Source organism: Neltuma alba, unplaced genomic scaffold, assembly GCF_004799145.2.
Source record: "Neltuma alba isolate B1F8T4 unplaced genomic scaffold, ASM479914v2 tig00002384_pilon, whole genome shotgun sequence".
Lineage (NCBI taxonomy): Eukaryota > Viridiplantae > Streptophyta > Magnoliopsida > Fabales > Fabaceae > Neltuma > Neltuma alba.
The window spans coordinates 1-16,928 of NW_021632841.1; the positions used below are offsets into that span (position 1 = coordinate 1).

General features: G+C 33.7%; 2 protein-coding genes across 3 annotated transcripts; one reads left to right on the forward strand and one right to left on the reverse strand.

Annotated features, from left to right (window-relative positions):
- Positions 1-1,581: 1,581 nt before the first annotated feature.
- On the reverse strand, positions 1,582-5,815 carry LOC114724681 (oleoyl-acyl carrier protein thioesterase 1, chloroplastic). Its single transcript, XM_028911091.1, has 7 exons — positions 5,252-5,815; positions 4,642-4,775; positions 4,452-4,565; positions 3,243-3,338; positions 2,915-3,002; positions 2,594-2,662; positions 1,582-2,102 (listed from the first exon to the last, which is right to left on the reverse strand). The coding sequence occupies exons 1-7, from the start codon at positions 5,597-5,599 to the stop codon at positions 1,824-1,826; spliced, it is 1,128 nt and encodes a 375-aa protein (XP_028766924.1). The 5' UTR covers positions 5,600-5,815; the 3' UTR covers positions 1,582-1,823.
- A 6,085-nt stretch (positions 5,816-11,900) lies between these two features.
- Positions 11,901-15,332, forward strand: LOC114724694 (OBERON-like protein). Of its 2 annotated transcripts, none has more exons than XM_028911108.1 (4): positions 11,901-12,207; positions 12,333-12,453; positions 12,942-14,099; positions 14,616-15,332. In XM_028911108.1, exons 3-4 carry the CDS (start codon positions 12,965-12,967, stop codon positions 15,227-15,229), a joined length of 1,749 nt encoding a protein of 582 aa, XP_028766941.1. In that variant the 5' UTR covers positions 11,901-12,207; positions 12,333-12,453; positions 12,942-12,964; the 3' UTR covers positions 15,230-15,332. The 2 variants fall into 2 exon arrangements, with proteins under 2 accessions (XP_028766941.1, XP_028766948.1); XM_028911115.1 differs by having other exon boundaries at positions 12,981-14,099.
- Positions 15,333-16,928: the final 1,596 nt, after the last annotated feature.

Below are 16,928 nucleotides of genomic sequence, written 5' to 3' on the forward strand. Positions count from 1 at the left end.
ATGGTAATTGGCGTGTGCTTAGTTGTGATAGCATTCATGGGGTACCTTAATTTGTACCATTTGGAGGAATTGGTAGTTGCGTCCGTTAATTTGGATCGATTAGTAAAAACTCTCTCTATTTCGGGGATTTCAATTTGATGTATTACTCCTACGGCTCTTAATTTAAAACTTATTTAATTAATTTAAATGTTTATGAAAGCTAAATGAATTACTTAATTCTAATAAATGTAATATTATATCCTAAGATATTCTTATACAATATTAGACTATATTTCAATTTATAAATTACATAAATTAGTTAAAAAAATAATAAATATAAGAGATACAATGAATTAATATTTCAAATTTAATATCAAAACTAATTGTCTAACTAGTTTCTACACTTGAGACCAGAGGGATGTAAGTTTCCTTATAATTCTTTATTATACTTTATCTCTCACATCCCAGACAACATAGGAGCATAGCATTCTTTATTATCCTTTATTTTGAGTAGTGCATTTGACCATTCGATCGCACAAACAATCCACCTTATCATGATTTCCAAAAGAAGGGGATGACCCTATGAATTGGTGATCGTATTTTGTATTTTCTCTAATTCTGATACAATAACCAGTCATGAAAATCCAATTAACCTTACCAATCACATAAAAATCAGTAGGATATTATTGAAATCTATTACTCTTCCGGTCATTAATAGAAGATCTATTTAACTAATTTGATTAAATTAAGGAAGTTAGATAAACTAGTTAATAATAAAAAAAATATGATATGTTTTTTCCTAAAACACCATAATCATCTTTTTTAATATCCTTTTTCCCTCACTTACTTGATTATGGTTGAGGGAGTGTTTATAGAGATAATTAGAAAAAATTGATAAATATGAGAAATATAGTCTTATATTTAGAATTAAAATTAACTTAACAATTAAATATTATATTAAAGACCACAGGAGTATCTATTGTCTATTGATGATTAAATAACTTCATATTTAAAACGTGTCCATAATTACTTGAGCAATGCACAACAATGGTATTTGTAGGATTCATGACTAGTTAATAGAAAATCAACTTGTTATATTATCTCCGATCCTTAATATAAAATCTCATTTGACTTTTATTTTAATCATAAATGTAAAATCTCAATCCATTTTATTTTTCATATTTATATTTTTTTTTCAAAACAGTCTTTCTAATAGTAGTAGTGTTAATCAATAAACTTATTAGCAAAGATATTTTAAAACAGACGATACCAATTTATTACAAATAACTAATTTAATTAATTTTCTTAATCTACTTAAAATAGCAACTAACTCTTATATTTAAAACCAAAAGTAGTAATATATATTAAAAAGTGAGAAATCACTATTTACAAGTCATGAGTTAGAAATCACAATATGTTTAAGTTACAAACAACATTGGTTATAAACAACGGGACTTGTTTCGATGAATGCACAAAACTCACTTTATAAACAGTAGAATTTTCCCGATCATTTCAATCTGCAATAAACGCTTGCTCAATAAGAAAGCGTAATAAAACTTAGCTGCTTGGATTTAACTCCATAGGTGCTTACTGAAATCTCCGTTACAATCATAAATTCTGCATCTTCCTTGCTACTCAGAACTAAAAGATTGATCTCTTGAGAATGCAAGCAAAAAACAAATCCCCTATTACAGTGATGTTGACAAACTTTATAACAACCGGATAAAATTATACTAATACAGCCGTAGAAAAAGTTCGTGAGTTCTAAGCAAAATCTCCAATGCCGAAGAGTAGACAAAACAGAACCACCAAAAAAGAGTCGAGCAAAGGTTGGAGTAGATGCATCATCTTGGAGCTTTCCTTCTCCATTCTGTTCGTCCTCTGTTGATCTCTAGTCCATCACCAGACAACCTAAGTAGATGCAGAAACTGCCGGCAATCTTGATCATCTTCCCTTGCCGTGGCGGATCCATTTGTACCATGGAGTTCTGCAACTGCCTCAGCTCCCTCTGCCAGTTCCGAGCTTGTGAGGGAGTCAACTATATCATCTTGTTGGCACTCACGTCTGTAATCCAATGTTATACTTTGCAACTCATAGTCGTCGATAATTTCCTGAGGCATGCTCTGCCATAAAACTTTGTCAGTCCATGATGCCAACATGAAGCGTTGGAGAAAAGGACTCATTTTGATATGGAACTGATGAATCAGGTTGCCGTCTATTGAATAGGCACATGTATGCATGGCATGTAAAAAATGGATAAAAATGTGTATCCCATTTAAAAAAAGAAAGGTAGAATAAATTGTGCAGACCTCCTTTGAAGTTGTTGCGACAACTAACAGAAGCTTTATACAAGGTTATAGAGAACATGGCATTAGTTTGCCAAGGAATTTAGAGGAGCGAATCTTGACCATTGGATCTGACACGAATGTTCAAGATTGAAACACCAAGTTACGTAACTTAGAGCGTGCCATGTGATTTTTATGTGATCTTTTGATCTTTGGTCCCCTCACTATCAACCAAAAGCCAGCCATACATACATATGCACATATATGGATAGAACACATGCTTATATATTGCTCAGGAATTGGAACAAATGTAGACTTTTTCGAAGTACCTCAAGCAGCCATCCAATATAAGTGACATTGTTAACATGCTGGTTCATGTCTAGATCTGCTCTTCGAGGCTGCAGTATTTGAGAGTTTAGTATGAGAACCAGGATCTTGATATTTTCTTTCATAATAAAAGAAATTATATCAAAAGGGAAAAAGTACACAGGAAAGAGCAATAGGATATCCTCATGAGATAAATTACTACAATCATAACAAGATCAGAAAAGCTAAAAGATAGAACCTTAAACATATGTAGCAAATTACGAGTTATCCAGGGAAAATTTGAAGAGAAAAAGAAAAGAGTTATATAAGCTAAATGATCATACCACAAGTCCTAGTCTGTAATTCTGAGCAGGATCTTCCAGCTTTGGAATTTTCTTCAAGCTATTATTATTCTCCTCAGGAAAGGATAACCTAGAACCACACAACAAAAACAATAAAATGAAAGCAACTATGGACCAGGATGCTTCAGCCAAGCTGCTACTACTAATTTGCTGCTTATCAGCATAGACGTTCAAGAAGACACTTTCACACTGACGTGGCGTTGGTACCAACAGTGCCCTTCCCTTCTTGTTCACCAAAATTCTAGGTTTACATTGTGCAACATATTGTCAACTAGGAATGATCTCAACGCAAGGTAGAAAAGCAACATACCTTGGCTCACGCGGACAGAAAACCAGATACTCCTCACGGACATCATCAGAGACTTTTTGGAGTCGCCTAGTGTCCTCATTCATCATTACCCACTTGCTGAAGGAATCAATGCCGATTGTCAGCTTTATGGAAGAAGCATCTAAAGCACAAAACTGTTTTGGACAGTTGCATACATGACATCAACAAAATCCACAAAAGCATCAATTCCACAGGCCAAGTACATTTCACAGAGACTGCAGCTAAGAATTATTTGTTAAATTTTCTCACATTGCATAATAGAATAGTTTCCTGTCAACTTTAGATTTTATGGATGGATATTATTGTTTATTTGTTTACAAGGCTGGCATGTAACTTGTAAAATATTAAGTGACGTGTGCATTCACCGAAATTTAATTGGTGATTTGTCACCATTGGAGGGGCAGCGGCTAAAAAAGGGAGTGTATGGAAAGGATTATGCTATGTGTCTACAGTTAATGAAAAATTCTGTTGCTGTTTGTCTCTCTCTAATATCTCTCTCTGCTTCTCTGTTCTCGATCTCTCCCCTCTTTCTGACCGCCACTATACAACATAGGCTTAATAAAATTCCTGACATCCTAGTGACCACCAGGACCTCACAAGTCAGAATTATTGGACAGGTTTGTTAAAGTTGTGCTTCAAGATAAATGTAAGGGGGTTCAAGATTTCAAATTAACATAAAATATTCAAAAGAACTTAGTTAAACCTTAAAGCATGACGTGAAGCACTTAATGTACACTATTGGAAAGATAGAAAGTAGAATGTGCATAATTTATGGCAAAGAATAGAAATTTCCAATAAGAGGAATTAAGTTCATCACTTCAAATATCTCACAAGTCCTCAACTTCCCCAACCCGAAAAAGAAAAAACTCAAACCATTTATATACGGGAAGAACTAAAATGCAGCCCGGCAATTTAGTTGGATGATTTAACCACGGTTTCAGTAGCAACTAGAATATTCTTGATATTATGACACCAAAACAATAGAAATAAAAGCTCCGACCATTATTCTATCTCATGACAGACAAATGATGAGGAAAAACTGGATCAGGCATACGTTACTGAAACTGAAACACGAAGTTTGTGATTTTGGAACAAAGGATTTCCAGTAGCAGAGAATTTCCACAACTTCACAGTACATATCAATGAGCATTACATGTCTAGAAACGGTTCACAATAATGAAAAATTCTCACCTGGTTGCTCTTCCAATCATTTGATCGGTAGCATAGTCCTTGAGTATAAAATCACGTCTGGTTCCAACTCTTCCTTCCCCTTGACACCACGTCTCTATTTCAACGACATCACTCCTGTTGGAATTTTCCAGTCAAATATTTTTCTCGCTAAGTTTCTACATAAACCAACATGGTTAAGAGCAAAACCCACCAAGCAGGGTATTTGTAGATTTCAATGTGCATGCGAGCAGTCACCCATATGAGACGCAATTTTCTCATGGTAGGGGTCGTAGCAAATCCATCCGTCGAAAACCCAACACTCTGAGCATGATTACATCCAACCTCCTATAATCACAAAGTTAATGCTAGAAAACAAACAAAATGTCGTCTACTATCAGACAAGTGCAATTCCTAAACAACTCAATAGAAAACAATAAGGAACAGATTATCTCAACAACATTGCACAATCTTATCCTATATACTTGCCGAACTCTGTTATTTAATTGTTCACAAATGCAATTGAAATAGAAATGCAATGCAAATAGAGGAAGGAAGAGAGAGAGAGAGAGAGAGAGCGTGGAATAGAAATTTCAAATGCCCAAAATCTTCACTTCCCGTTTCGGTAGAATTCGCATGAAAAATTCAAGACGAGAAATGCCCAAAAAAATTGACTTTGAACTTTTAAAAGGTTTCCAGTCTAATTCGAAGATACACAAAAAACGAAACAGATAGGGAAAAACCTGTCGGTCATGCTATATTCGAGCAAAACAATGAAAGATTAAAATGCATTGAAAAAGAAACAAGCAGGGATAACGTTTTACCTGCAAGAGATTGGCCATTGTCTCAACAGTGGCCGTCTTATTAATCCCAACTTCATAACTCCTTACAATGAACTTCTCCTTATAAGACAATCCATCCTCCGTCAAGCTCCCCAGACGCAACCGGTCCGCCAAAGTCCCCGAACCGGGTTCAACCCGTGTCACTGCGCCATCGAACCCAAGGCCTCCACGGTCCGACACGACGGCAAGAACCGGCGACGTTTTGGTCTCGCGAGAGCACACAACGACGTCGCTCCTCCGGCGAGCGAAGAAGGACCTGGGCGGAGCATTGAATCTGCATTGAGCTAGGGCTTGAATGGGATCTGTCCCATTACAAGAAATCTTCAACATTTTCCGTTGGGAATCTCCCTCTTTCTCGGATTCAGCAGACTTTGAGAGGAGCGCACAGAGTCTGCGTCTCTCAACGTGTTTGTTTATAGATTTCTCAGAGTCAGACTAAAGGATGCTGGAAGAGAAACGTGGTCGATAAGACCGAGGGGAGCAAGGGAAGGGAAATGCCACTGAGAATGGAGAAAATAACGAAGGTGCCATGATTGGTGAGATGCATAACTGGTTTCTGCTTTGGGTTGACGCTGATGGAAGATCGGTGAGTGGGATGTAATTTTTGTTGGATACAGTTTATGAAGCCAAGTGGCGTTGAGACCGACATTGATCGCATTGCGGCACTATCGGCACGTGGTTCTCTCATAGTCACGTGCCCCTCTTTTGCATTATCACCAAACATGATTTTGTTTTTGTACAATACCAAACATGAAAATTTCATTTGAAATCATGATTATAAAAACGGTGCACGTAAATTAAAACCACTATCTTTTCACAATTGACATATTTATCTCGTATTTTAAAAATTATAATTAAAAAATTATTTATAAATTATTTTAAACGGACTCAAATTAAAATGAAACATTGTTGCCAAGTAAACATGTTGCATCATGTTTTCAAACTCATCATTCTTTTGGCTTCAGCCTTAAAGGTCACGTACATCAATGAAAATGAGGAATATGTGGCCAAGAAACCCTATGCTACTTCTGATCCTTAATATAAGAGCTAGTTAATTAATTTAAGTTGGTTAAGAAAATTAGTTAAATTAGTTATTTGTAATAAATAGGTGTTGTATTTTCTAAAATATTCTTAATAATCAAATATATTGGCTAGAACTATTATTATTACAAAGACTATTTTGAAAATAAATAGATAAATATAAGAAACAAATAGAATTGAGATATTATATTTAAGACCAAAATAAAAATCAAACAAGTTCTTATATTAAGAACCAGAAGTAGTATTGCTTTGTGAATTCTCCAAATTCACAAATTATAGTTGGCAACAAATTAAAATGGATAATTGGCCGTGTTTCTTTCATTCCTCTTAACCACCCTTTTAAGTGGCTTATGCATATAGCTGGGAATACGGCCAGCCCGCCACAACCCACAGGTCATACGGTGCAGGCTGGAATAGCCTGCATTTTGATTGGCTGGATCTTTTTTTTTAATTCCTAATTTTCAAATCTTATTTTTATTTAATTTTTTAAATTAATAAATGGTGATCCAAAATTTCAAAAGTAATCACAAGTATAAATTATAGGGGAAATCACAAATAAAGACCCTCGAATTAGCAAAATCACTCTATGGTCACCTGAATATGCCAAATTACCATGAGGGACCCGGTCTCAAATTGTAATTATGAAATCATGGCCAAATTACCAAAATACCCCTCTTTAATTTTTTTTTTTTAAAAGGAAGCCACTGCCTCACCGGAATCCGGCCACCGGCGCCGGGGTCCGGCCGCCGGAGCTCCGGCGCCGGCGGCCTTCCTTTGTTTTTTTTTTGCAACTTTTTTTTTTAAATAGTGGGGGAAGTGAGGTTGGGGGGATTTGATCCTCCAACCTAATGCTTCCCAAAATAAGGAATGACCATTGAGCCAACAAATTTTTGTTAACATTATAATGCAAAAAAAAATATAAGTTAATTCATTTACTCTTGTTCCAGGTGATAACAACAATACATTTGGAAATAACAAGTTCTGATTGTAAAATAACACGTCTGGAATAAAAATTTAACAATATGTTTTTTTATAACAATAAATTTTGTTGCAGGCAATAACAACAATACATTTAAAATAACAAGTTCTGATTATAAAATAACAAGTTTGAGATTAAAATTTAACAACACGTTTTTTTTATAACAACACACTTTGTTTCAAGTGATAACAACAATACATTTAAAAATAACAAGTTCTGATTATAAGATAATAAGTCTGGGATTAAATTTAACAACATGTTTTTTTATAGCAACACACTTTGTTTCAGGTGATAACAACAATACATTTGGAAATAACAAGTTCTGATTATAAAATAACAAGTCTGGAATTAAAATTCAACAGCACCTTTTTTTTATAACAATTAATTATTTTATACTTTTGGAAAATAAATTATTTATAACTTATAAAAAGTACTTGTAATCTATTTAATTTGCTAAAAAAATAATTTTTATCTCCAATTTATAATCAGAACTTGAAGTATAATTTTTTATAGATTAAAAATACTTTTTTATTGTTCAAATTTATAAATAAAATTTAGGGAAAATGGCAACACACTTTTTTAATTTTTTTAAAAGAATTTTTAATCTATATATCTATACAACTTATTATAAATCAAACTACTTCTTATAAATTATAAATAGTACAATTTATTATGGATTAAAAATACTTTTTGACTGCTTAAATTTATAAATGAAATTTATCTCTAATTTATAATTAAAAATACTATTTTATTCTTTAAATATAAAAACTATTTTTAATATTTAAAGAATGAAATAATATAAAATTTATACTATGATTAATAGATTAAAAATGCCTTATTATAAATACTTTATAATTTATAAGAAGTAGTTTGATTTATAATGAGTTGTATAGATATACAGATTAAAAAGTATTTTTTAGAGAAATAAATATTTAAAAATATTTTTTATAAGTTATAAAATAATTTATTTTTTAAAAGTATAAAATAATTAATTGTTATAAAAAAACGTGTTGTTAAATTTTAATCCCAGACTTATTATCTTATAATCAGAACTTGTTATTTTTAAATGTATTGTTGTTATCACTTGAAACAAAGTGTGTTGTTATAAAAAAAAACGTGTTGTTAAATTTTAATCCCAAACTTGTTATTTTATAATCAGAACTTGTTATTTTTAAATGTATTGTTGTTATTGCCTGCAACAAAATTTATTGTTATAAAAAAAACATATTGTTAAATTTTTATTCCAGACGTGTTATTTTACAATCAGAACTTGTTATTTCCAAATGTATTGTTGTTATCACCTGGAACAAGAGTAAATGAGTTAACTTATATTTTTTTTTGCATTATAATGTTAACAAAAATTTGTTGGCTCAATGGTCATTTCTTATTTTGGGAAGCATTAGGTTGGGGGATCAAATCCCCCCAACCTCACTTCCCCCACTATTTAAAAAAAAAAAAAGTTGCAAAAAAAAAAAGGAAGGCCGCCAGCGCCGGTGGCCGGATTCCGATGAGGTAGTGGCTTCCTTTTAAAAAAAAAAAATTAAAGAGGGGTATTTTGGTAATTTGGCCATGATTTCATAATTATAATTTGAGACCGGGTCCCTCATGGTAATTTGGCATATTCAGGTGACCATAGAGTGATTTTGCTAATTCGAGGGTCTTTATTTGTGATTTCCCCTAAATTATATTTAACTACATTTAACATAGTCAATACAAATATAAAACAATACATTAGAAATATTGTACATGATTAACATTCAACATCAACTCATCAAGTGATAAATTTTATAATTTTTTCATACAAATGTCATGTTTGATACAACACATCTATCTCTTAACAAACTAGAAGTGCATTTATCTAATTTTTTTTAAAGTTCATTTACCATGTTTTTCTAAAATATTTTTTTGTAATAAACATTGTCTTATATTTGATTGTAGTTATTAAATTTTTGCTATAAATATAGTATGCTTATTTTTAAAAAATATTTTTTTATTTACATATGTATTATATAACATGTAAATTATAATGTAAATGAGAGAAGAAAATTTTTAAATATAATAACATATTATTTATGTGAAAAAAAAAAGGTGACGTGTTAGGCGGGCTAACCCACCACAACCCGCGAGTTATGCGGTGCAGGCTAGAGCAGCTCGCACCTTGACGGGCTGGCAAAATACTAACCCTAACCCGCTCTTTTATAAAGGGTTGGTAGACTGACCTGCAGACTCCAATCTATATTCTTGGCTCTACTTATACATCGCGATACAATAAACACAAACGAAACACCTTCTTGTGTCACTAATTAACCATTGTTGATTCAATTATTCACACCTTAGTGCCTTTTTATGAATGTATGTGCTCGAATGAGTTGGGATGGGCACATCTTTACACTCAAAGAAGGTTTCAAATTATGCCTCCAAAGTTACCTTCCTATCAATCGGATTCATAATCTTTTCTGAAAATTCCTCTATCTTTCAAGGCCTTTCTTTTTCTTTTTTTAAATATTTGGAAACGTTTGAACCAGGCATTACGTACTAATAATGTCCTTAAGAAGGATCACATGAATGTTTCTAATGTTTGCCCCTTTGGATGTACCGATAAAGAAACGTTCGAACATTTGTCTATTCAGTGTCCTTATGTTGCAGCACTTCGGTTTTGCAGCTTCTTGATTAAAATCCCAGAATTCTCCTTCAACCCATTTGCTTTCTAGATTAAGCTCATTTTATCTCAATTGCATAATGATGGTAGGAATGATCTGCTTCCTGTTTGTGAAATCCTCCTCCTCATTTGTTATTTGGCACAAGATAAACTTAGCTATACATGATGGGAGAATTTTGGCGCCAAGTGCAATGATCAAGGAAATTTCAGGCATGCTGAATTGTGCAAGCTGAGCATTCTCGTCGCACAATCAGCAACAGATTATCATCACAGCACCCTCAATAGCATTCTGATTGATGTTTCGTTATGTGAATGATGGGATATGAAATTTGGGATTCATGTTAAGTTAGTGACTTTATAAATAATTGGGAAAATTGTAATAAGGTTCAAAAGATCCATTGAAATTATTAAATTATTTTGAAGCTCCAAGAGACACCATTGTAAGAGATTTTATTTGTTTAATTATTAAATTATCCTTATTTTTTTAAGTATGCATTGACAACTAAAAGAGTAATAATTAACAACTTAAGGTGTAACAATTAACAACTATCGCAATAGCTATTAACAACATATTTTCTCAATGCATCACAAAAATATAATGTATGAGTTGTTAATATTTGCTATGATAGTTGTTAATTGTTACTCCTTAAATTGTTAATGACTATATTTTTAGTTGTCAATACATATTTTTAAAAAAAGAGTAATTTGATAATTAAATAAATAAAATCTCTTATAATGAGGTCCCTCAAGACTTCAGATTAATTTGATGGTTTTGAAAAATATTTTTATATTTAATTCTCTTAGGTGGGATCTTATTATCATTTTTCCTAAATAATTTATAAAACTGATTTATGTATATTTATATATATTTTTTGGACTGAATGTTATATTTATATATGTGTAAATTAAAGGAAACAAAAAGCTAAATAGGCTAAGCGTGTAGATTTGTAGGCCTTCCTATTATAAATCTGAACTTGAGCCTAATAGATTTACTAGATATGTTAGGTTATATGCATATAAACACATTAGAACCTTTTCCCAATGTGACAGGTGATCATACTACTAGAATAATCATTGTTTACAATTATTTTTCCAATATGTAGAGGACTTTGCATCTCTACTCTCTATCTCCTTATATTATCCATGCCACGTTCTTATTCCCAAGTGTGACATAAATTGTCATAATGGAGAGAAATATATTTAAAATTTCTCCAATTTGATTATTAATCAAAATAAAAAATGTTTTTATGCTTTTGATTTAATTTGATAGAAATGACACAATAAATACTTCTCGCACATGTAATGTAATAATTATTTATCTAACTTGACTAAATTAGGTAAATTACTTAATCTTAACAAACATGGCATGATATTTTTGAAATAACTTATTAGATTATATAATGTTTTGATTCTACTTATAAGGGGGAGAGAAGATTTTTCTTGTTCCCATTTAATACTTATAAATCACATTATTAAATTTAAAATAAATGCATTATTTTATCTTCATTTATTATTACATAGATAGTTATTTTATTAAAAATATATATTAAACAGAGATAAAATTAAAAGTTTGTTAACTTTTAAAATAGAGTTAATGAGTTTTAAGATTTTTATTGGTTTTAGTGTGACACATTAAAAGTGACTTATAACTATAATGCATTAATTTATAAATTAAATAAATTAGTTTTAAAAGAAATTATCAATATATAAGATAAAATGAATTAAGATTTTATAATCTCCGAACTGGATTCCGTGCTCGGCGGACACAGGCGTCGTATACTAGTATATTGATATAAGGGTGTTATTGTAATTAAAATATTTGCCTTTTCTTTCCTCCGGTTTTCGTGTCCATCCAAACAACAGGGTATCCTTTGGTGCTCCCTGCACTTCCTTTTCTCCCTGTCCTTCTTTTCTCCCGGTTTCTCTTTCCACCCAAACGGGCCATCAGAATCAGCTTTCCCTAATTGCTAAAATTCCCTTACCCTAATCGAATTCGATTCTCTCACAGACTCACGACCCGGTCTCAGAAATCAGATTCAGAGTTCACGGCATCCCGATTCAGTCACGCACGCGGCTTCCTTCTCTTCTTCTTCATCGTCCCTTCCAGCTGCTCTCTCCTCCCCTGCTCGTCGTTCCTTCTTCATCTCAGGTTCAGAGTTCAGGTTCTGGGCCGTCGTTCCGGTTCTCTCGCTCGTCGTTCTGGGTCACCGCTGTTGCTTCTCCTCCTTTCCCACTCTGAGGCTGCCTCGCCATTTCCAGGTGCATTTCCTTTTGCTATAATTTTTCTTCTTTGTTTTTTTTTTTCCGATTTTCTCTGAAAATTGACTGTTTTTTGGCTCCTTCTTGCTCTTGCCCTGCTCGGCTTCCCCCTCTCACTCATCTAGTGATCCTCTCATGCTTATATGAAACTGAAAGTGTGAAATCTAAAGGTGAAGCCGGGTTGCTCTCTGGTTGTTGCTCCCTTCCAGTCATCTCATCTCCTCGGCTTATTGTATCAGGCCTTAGGTAAGACACTGATTATTGATATAATAATGCTACTGGTCTGTTTTCTGCTCATTCAAATTGCCTTCTCTCTAGTTCGCATATCCCAACGCTGATATAATAATTCCCTGAAATAGACTTGAATATACGAGCTCCAAAATCCGTATTTTAAATTAGTTGTGGTTGTTTATACTATCCATCTATAACTGTTGATCTTAGCTCCTCATTTAGTTCCTGATGGTTTGTGCAAACAGGCACAGCTAATTTTGAATACTTTACTAGGTGATTTGTTTCGGAGCTCGCATATTCATGTCTATATAACAGTCCATATAGAGATTTTTCTTTTGAAATAATATAAATTGTCTACTTCCCTTGTTTGTTTGAATTCCTCATCTATTGCAAATTTTAGCATTAAATAGAGCCTTTATGAATTAAATGAGAATGACTACAATGAAGGTATTATAATTATGTATTGTGGTTGATAATATTACATATAATCACTGCTGCCACAGTCACTGACAAAGTTAAACTTTTGATGGGGGTGACCTCAGGCTCCAATATCAACCAGCAATCGTCTTCTAAAATGCTACCTCCACGCCAGCAATCTCGTGTTGGAGGACTGCAAACTTCACTATCCCTAGTTTCTTCAGATCCTCGTCTCTCTCCTGAGGAACCTAGATCAAACTCTGACAATATTCGAGAATCTCCTACTGAAAGTGCTAGTTCACGAGAAACCTGGCCCACTGCTGAAGCTATTGCTGCAAAAAAAATGGCAAATGGGAAGGCTGAGGATGATTGCCCTGAGCTGTCAGTCATCCGTCGTGTTTCTAGTGCCAACAAAATCACCCTTCAGGACATAGGAAGAGAAAGGGTTGACATAATATCTGAAAAGATGCATCGTCTACCTGATGAATTTTTAGAAGAACTGAAGAACAGCCTACGAGTGATCCTTGAGGGAGGGAATGGTTCACAGCACAGGGAGGAATTCTTCACTTTGCAGAGGCTTGTTCAAAGTCGAACTGATTTGACGGCCAAGACATTGATCAGAGCACATCGTGTGCAGCTTGAAATCCTCGTGGCCATTAATACTGGAATTCAGGCATTTTTGCATCCCAACATCGGTCTTTCACAACCTTCCCTCATTGAGATCTTTGTGTACAGGAGATGCAGAAATATCGCTTGTCAGAACCAGCTTCCTGCTGATGACTGTACCTGTGAAATATGCACCAGCAGGAATGGTTTCTGCAATCTCTGCATGTGTGTAATCTGCAACAAGTTTGACTTCGAAGTAAATACTTGCCGCTGGATTGGGTGTGATTTATGCTCTCACTGGACTCATACAGACTGTGCCATTCGTGATCAACTTATTTGCATGGGCCCTTCTGCAAAGAGTGGTGCAGGACCAAGCGAAATGGTTTTCAGGTGCCAAGCATGCAAGAGGACTTCAGAGCTGTTGGGTTGGGTTAAAGATGTTTTTCAGCATTGTGCGCCATCATGGGATGGGGAGGCTTTAATGAGGGAACTTGATTTTGTTAGTAGGATCTTTCATGGTAGTAAAGACCCCAGGGGGAGGAAACTGTGCCGGAATTGTGATGATCTAAAGGAGAAAATGAAAAGTGGAATGGTGGAACCAAATGCTGCATGCAGTGCAATGTTGATGCTTTTCCAAGGTAAGAATGATTCCTTTATTTCTTTGGACTGTTGAATCATGCAATTTCTGCCATAATATAGACCTTGGTTGGGTGGTAAAACAATACATTTTTATGCTCGACACCCCCCTCCCAAAAGGAAAAAAAGAAAAAAAGAAACTATTTTGTATTGTGTTTGATAATGTCAAATGGCATGTTCATTCTGACACCAAAAACAAGTATTTACAATACATAAAAGCTAGATATTATGAAAGGGTGTAATGATTTTAGCTTGAAGCATGATATCTTTTATAATGATGTGCATGTCAACATGTACGAAGAAAGGGGCAGCAAGAGATATGATTTAGCAAATCTATAATCTATAAATACATAAATAAGTAAACAAATAAATGAAGGCATTAATTTTTTTTTGACCTGGGGCATTCATTATTCATTAATTAATTGATACATTGGAATTTTGTCTTTTAATTTGGCCGGGGGCTTTTCCCAAGTATTTACTTTTCCCCATGTTCTAACTGATGATTTTCCTTAATGAAGAGCTTGAGGTGGACTCCCCAAAGAGCCTTGAAAATGGAGAAAGTGGAAGGATGATTGCTCCACAGGACGCATGCAATAGAATTGCTGAAGTCGTGCAGGAGGCTATAAGAAAAATGGAAATGGTAGCTGATGAGAAGATGAGAATGTTCAAGAAGACTCGCTTGGCTCTTGATGCTTGTGATCGAGAATTGGCAGATAAGGCGAGGGAAGCGGCAGAACTCAAGATGGACAGGCAAAAAAAGAAATCACAGATAGAAGAACTGGAGAGAATTGTAAGGCTTAAAACTGCAGAGGCTGATATGTTCCAGCTTAAGGCTAATGAGGCTAAACGAGAGGCTGAGAGGCTTCAGCGAATTGCTCTTGCCAAATCGGATAAATCAGAGGAAGAATATACAAGCAACTACTTGAAACAACGATTGAGTGAGGCTGAAGCTGAGAAGCAATATCTCTATGAGAAGATCAAACTGCAGGAGAGTTCTCGTGCTTCGCAGGGTAGTAGTGGCGACCCATCTCAATTGCTGATGTATTCCAAAATCCATGATCTGCTCTATAGTGTACCTCCCAAGGCAGATAGTCAGCCTAATGAGCGTCACCCATTCCGAACAAATCCATGATTATTTGTTCTGTGTATGAAGGAATATCTTCTGTTGAACCATTAGTCAAGAGTTAATCAAATCCCATTTATCTTCCTTCGGATAGAGAAGAGATCTTAGTAAATGCTGAAAGCAGATTGAATTTAGGCTTGTTCTTCTGTCCAGTGTAATATATATATATATATATATATATATATATATCTGTATGTATGTAATATAAAGTCTTGCTTTGGTAGCAATAACAGTTTCTTCTATAGTGCTGGGTTATATGAGTGCGATAGTTTGACATTGTCGTAAACTATTGTATGGTTTTGTTCCATCTTTCTGAGTTGCATGAAGACCCGGGGCCAGGCACATAGTGGCAGGTGGAATCTGTGTTTTTTTCTTTTTCTTTTACGCACTTGAAGGTAATTTTGTTCAAGGATTGTTGGATACTAAACGTGGTTTTTTTTTTTTTCTAATGGGAATTTAAATTTTGATTCGTTATGATGGGAGAAATTAGCTTCTTTTTGTTAAAACTAACACTAGAGTCGATTATACTACGTATTTTTCGGCGAGGCTTCACACAATTGATCATAAAATGAAATATGGCATTTGGGCCTAAATTTGAATGGATTGGTCTGATTAGGCCTTAGCCTTGATGGTTTGGGCCAGCCTGTGTTTTATTTTTATTTTTTTAATATTAAATAGATTAACTTGTAGAAATTCATTAAATTTCATTTTATAAGTTTATAGTGTAATATTATGATCTAAATTTGATGTTCTTTGACAAATAAAGTTGTATTAATTTAACCTTTAAAGAATTAAGATTTTAATTTAAAAAGTTACTCCTCCGGTCCTTATTATAAGACCCCATTTGACTTTTTATTTGGTCCTAATTATAAGACCCCAATCCATTTGTCTCTTATATTTATGCATTTTTTCAAGATAATCCTTCTAATAATGATAGTTTTAGCCAATATACTTAATTAGCAAGGATATTTTAGGAATAACAACACTTTTATTATAAATAACTAACTTAACTTACTTCCTTAATCTCCTCAAATAAGTCAATTGGATCTTATAATTAGGATCGGAGGAGTATTATGTATAATGTTTAGAATTGCTAATTGTAAAAGGGTGCTGTACTGAGTCTTTCAATTTTGTCTCTTCAAATCAATTTTTTCATGGGTTTATGTCCTTTTCCTTTCTGTTTTTTTCTTTTTAAATTTTCTTTATAATAAGCTCGCAAAATGTGTACGGGAGATCTCATAATGTGGTCTCTACTCACGAGAGTTGGAAAACAAAAAAGGCCAATTTATATCATATGTATGGATTAATGCTCTCTAACTAGTAGCATACAGAATGTCAGGACAGTGATATTATTTATAATTTGTGAAAGAGTGTGACTTGTTATGGAACTTCATATTTTTATATCTATACTAATTGATCAGAGCATAAATTAAAAGCTGTGCTACATTTTTCAACAACTAGTAGTTGGCTATTTCTTTGGTGCGTGACAAAGAAGGCAAAGTGTTTCATCAGTCTCCTTAATTTATTAGACAGCTCATGTGGGAGACAAAATAGGCTAAAATCTTATATTTAGGACCAAATTTAATTCTTTAACTAGTTCTTATATTAAAGATCGGAAATAGTAGTATGAGCATTGACTTCCTTAAAAACATGATCAAAAGTGATTGTTCATTTCTAGCTACTTAACTAATTTTGATATATTAATAAG

Coding starts and splice junctions, on each gene's coding strand:
- LOC114724681 (XM_028911091.1), bottom strand. CDS start 5,599: ATGTTGAAGATTTCTTGTAATGGGACAGATCCCATTCAAGCCCTAGCT. Junction 3,003..3,242: donor TTCTGTCCGCGTGAGCCAAG/GTATGTTGCTTT, acceptor GTGTGGTTCTAG/GTTATCCTTTCCTGAGGAGA. Junction 2,663..2,914: donor ATTACAGACTAGGACTTGTG/GTATGATCATTT, acceptor CAAATACTGCAG/CCTCGAAGAGCAGATCTAGA.
- LOC114724694 (XM_028911108.1), top strand. CDS start 12,965: ATGGGGGTGACCTCAGGCTCCAATATCAACCAGCAATCGTCTTCTAAA. Junction 14,100..14,615: donor AATGTTGATGCTTTTCCAAG/GTAAGAATGATT, acceptor TCCTTAATGAAG/AGCTTGAGGTGGACTCCCCA.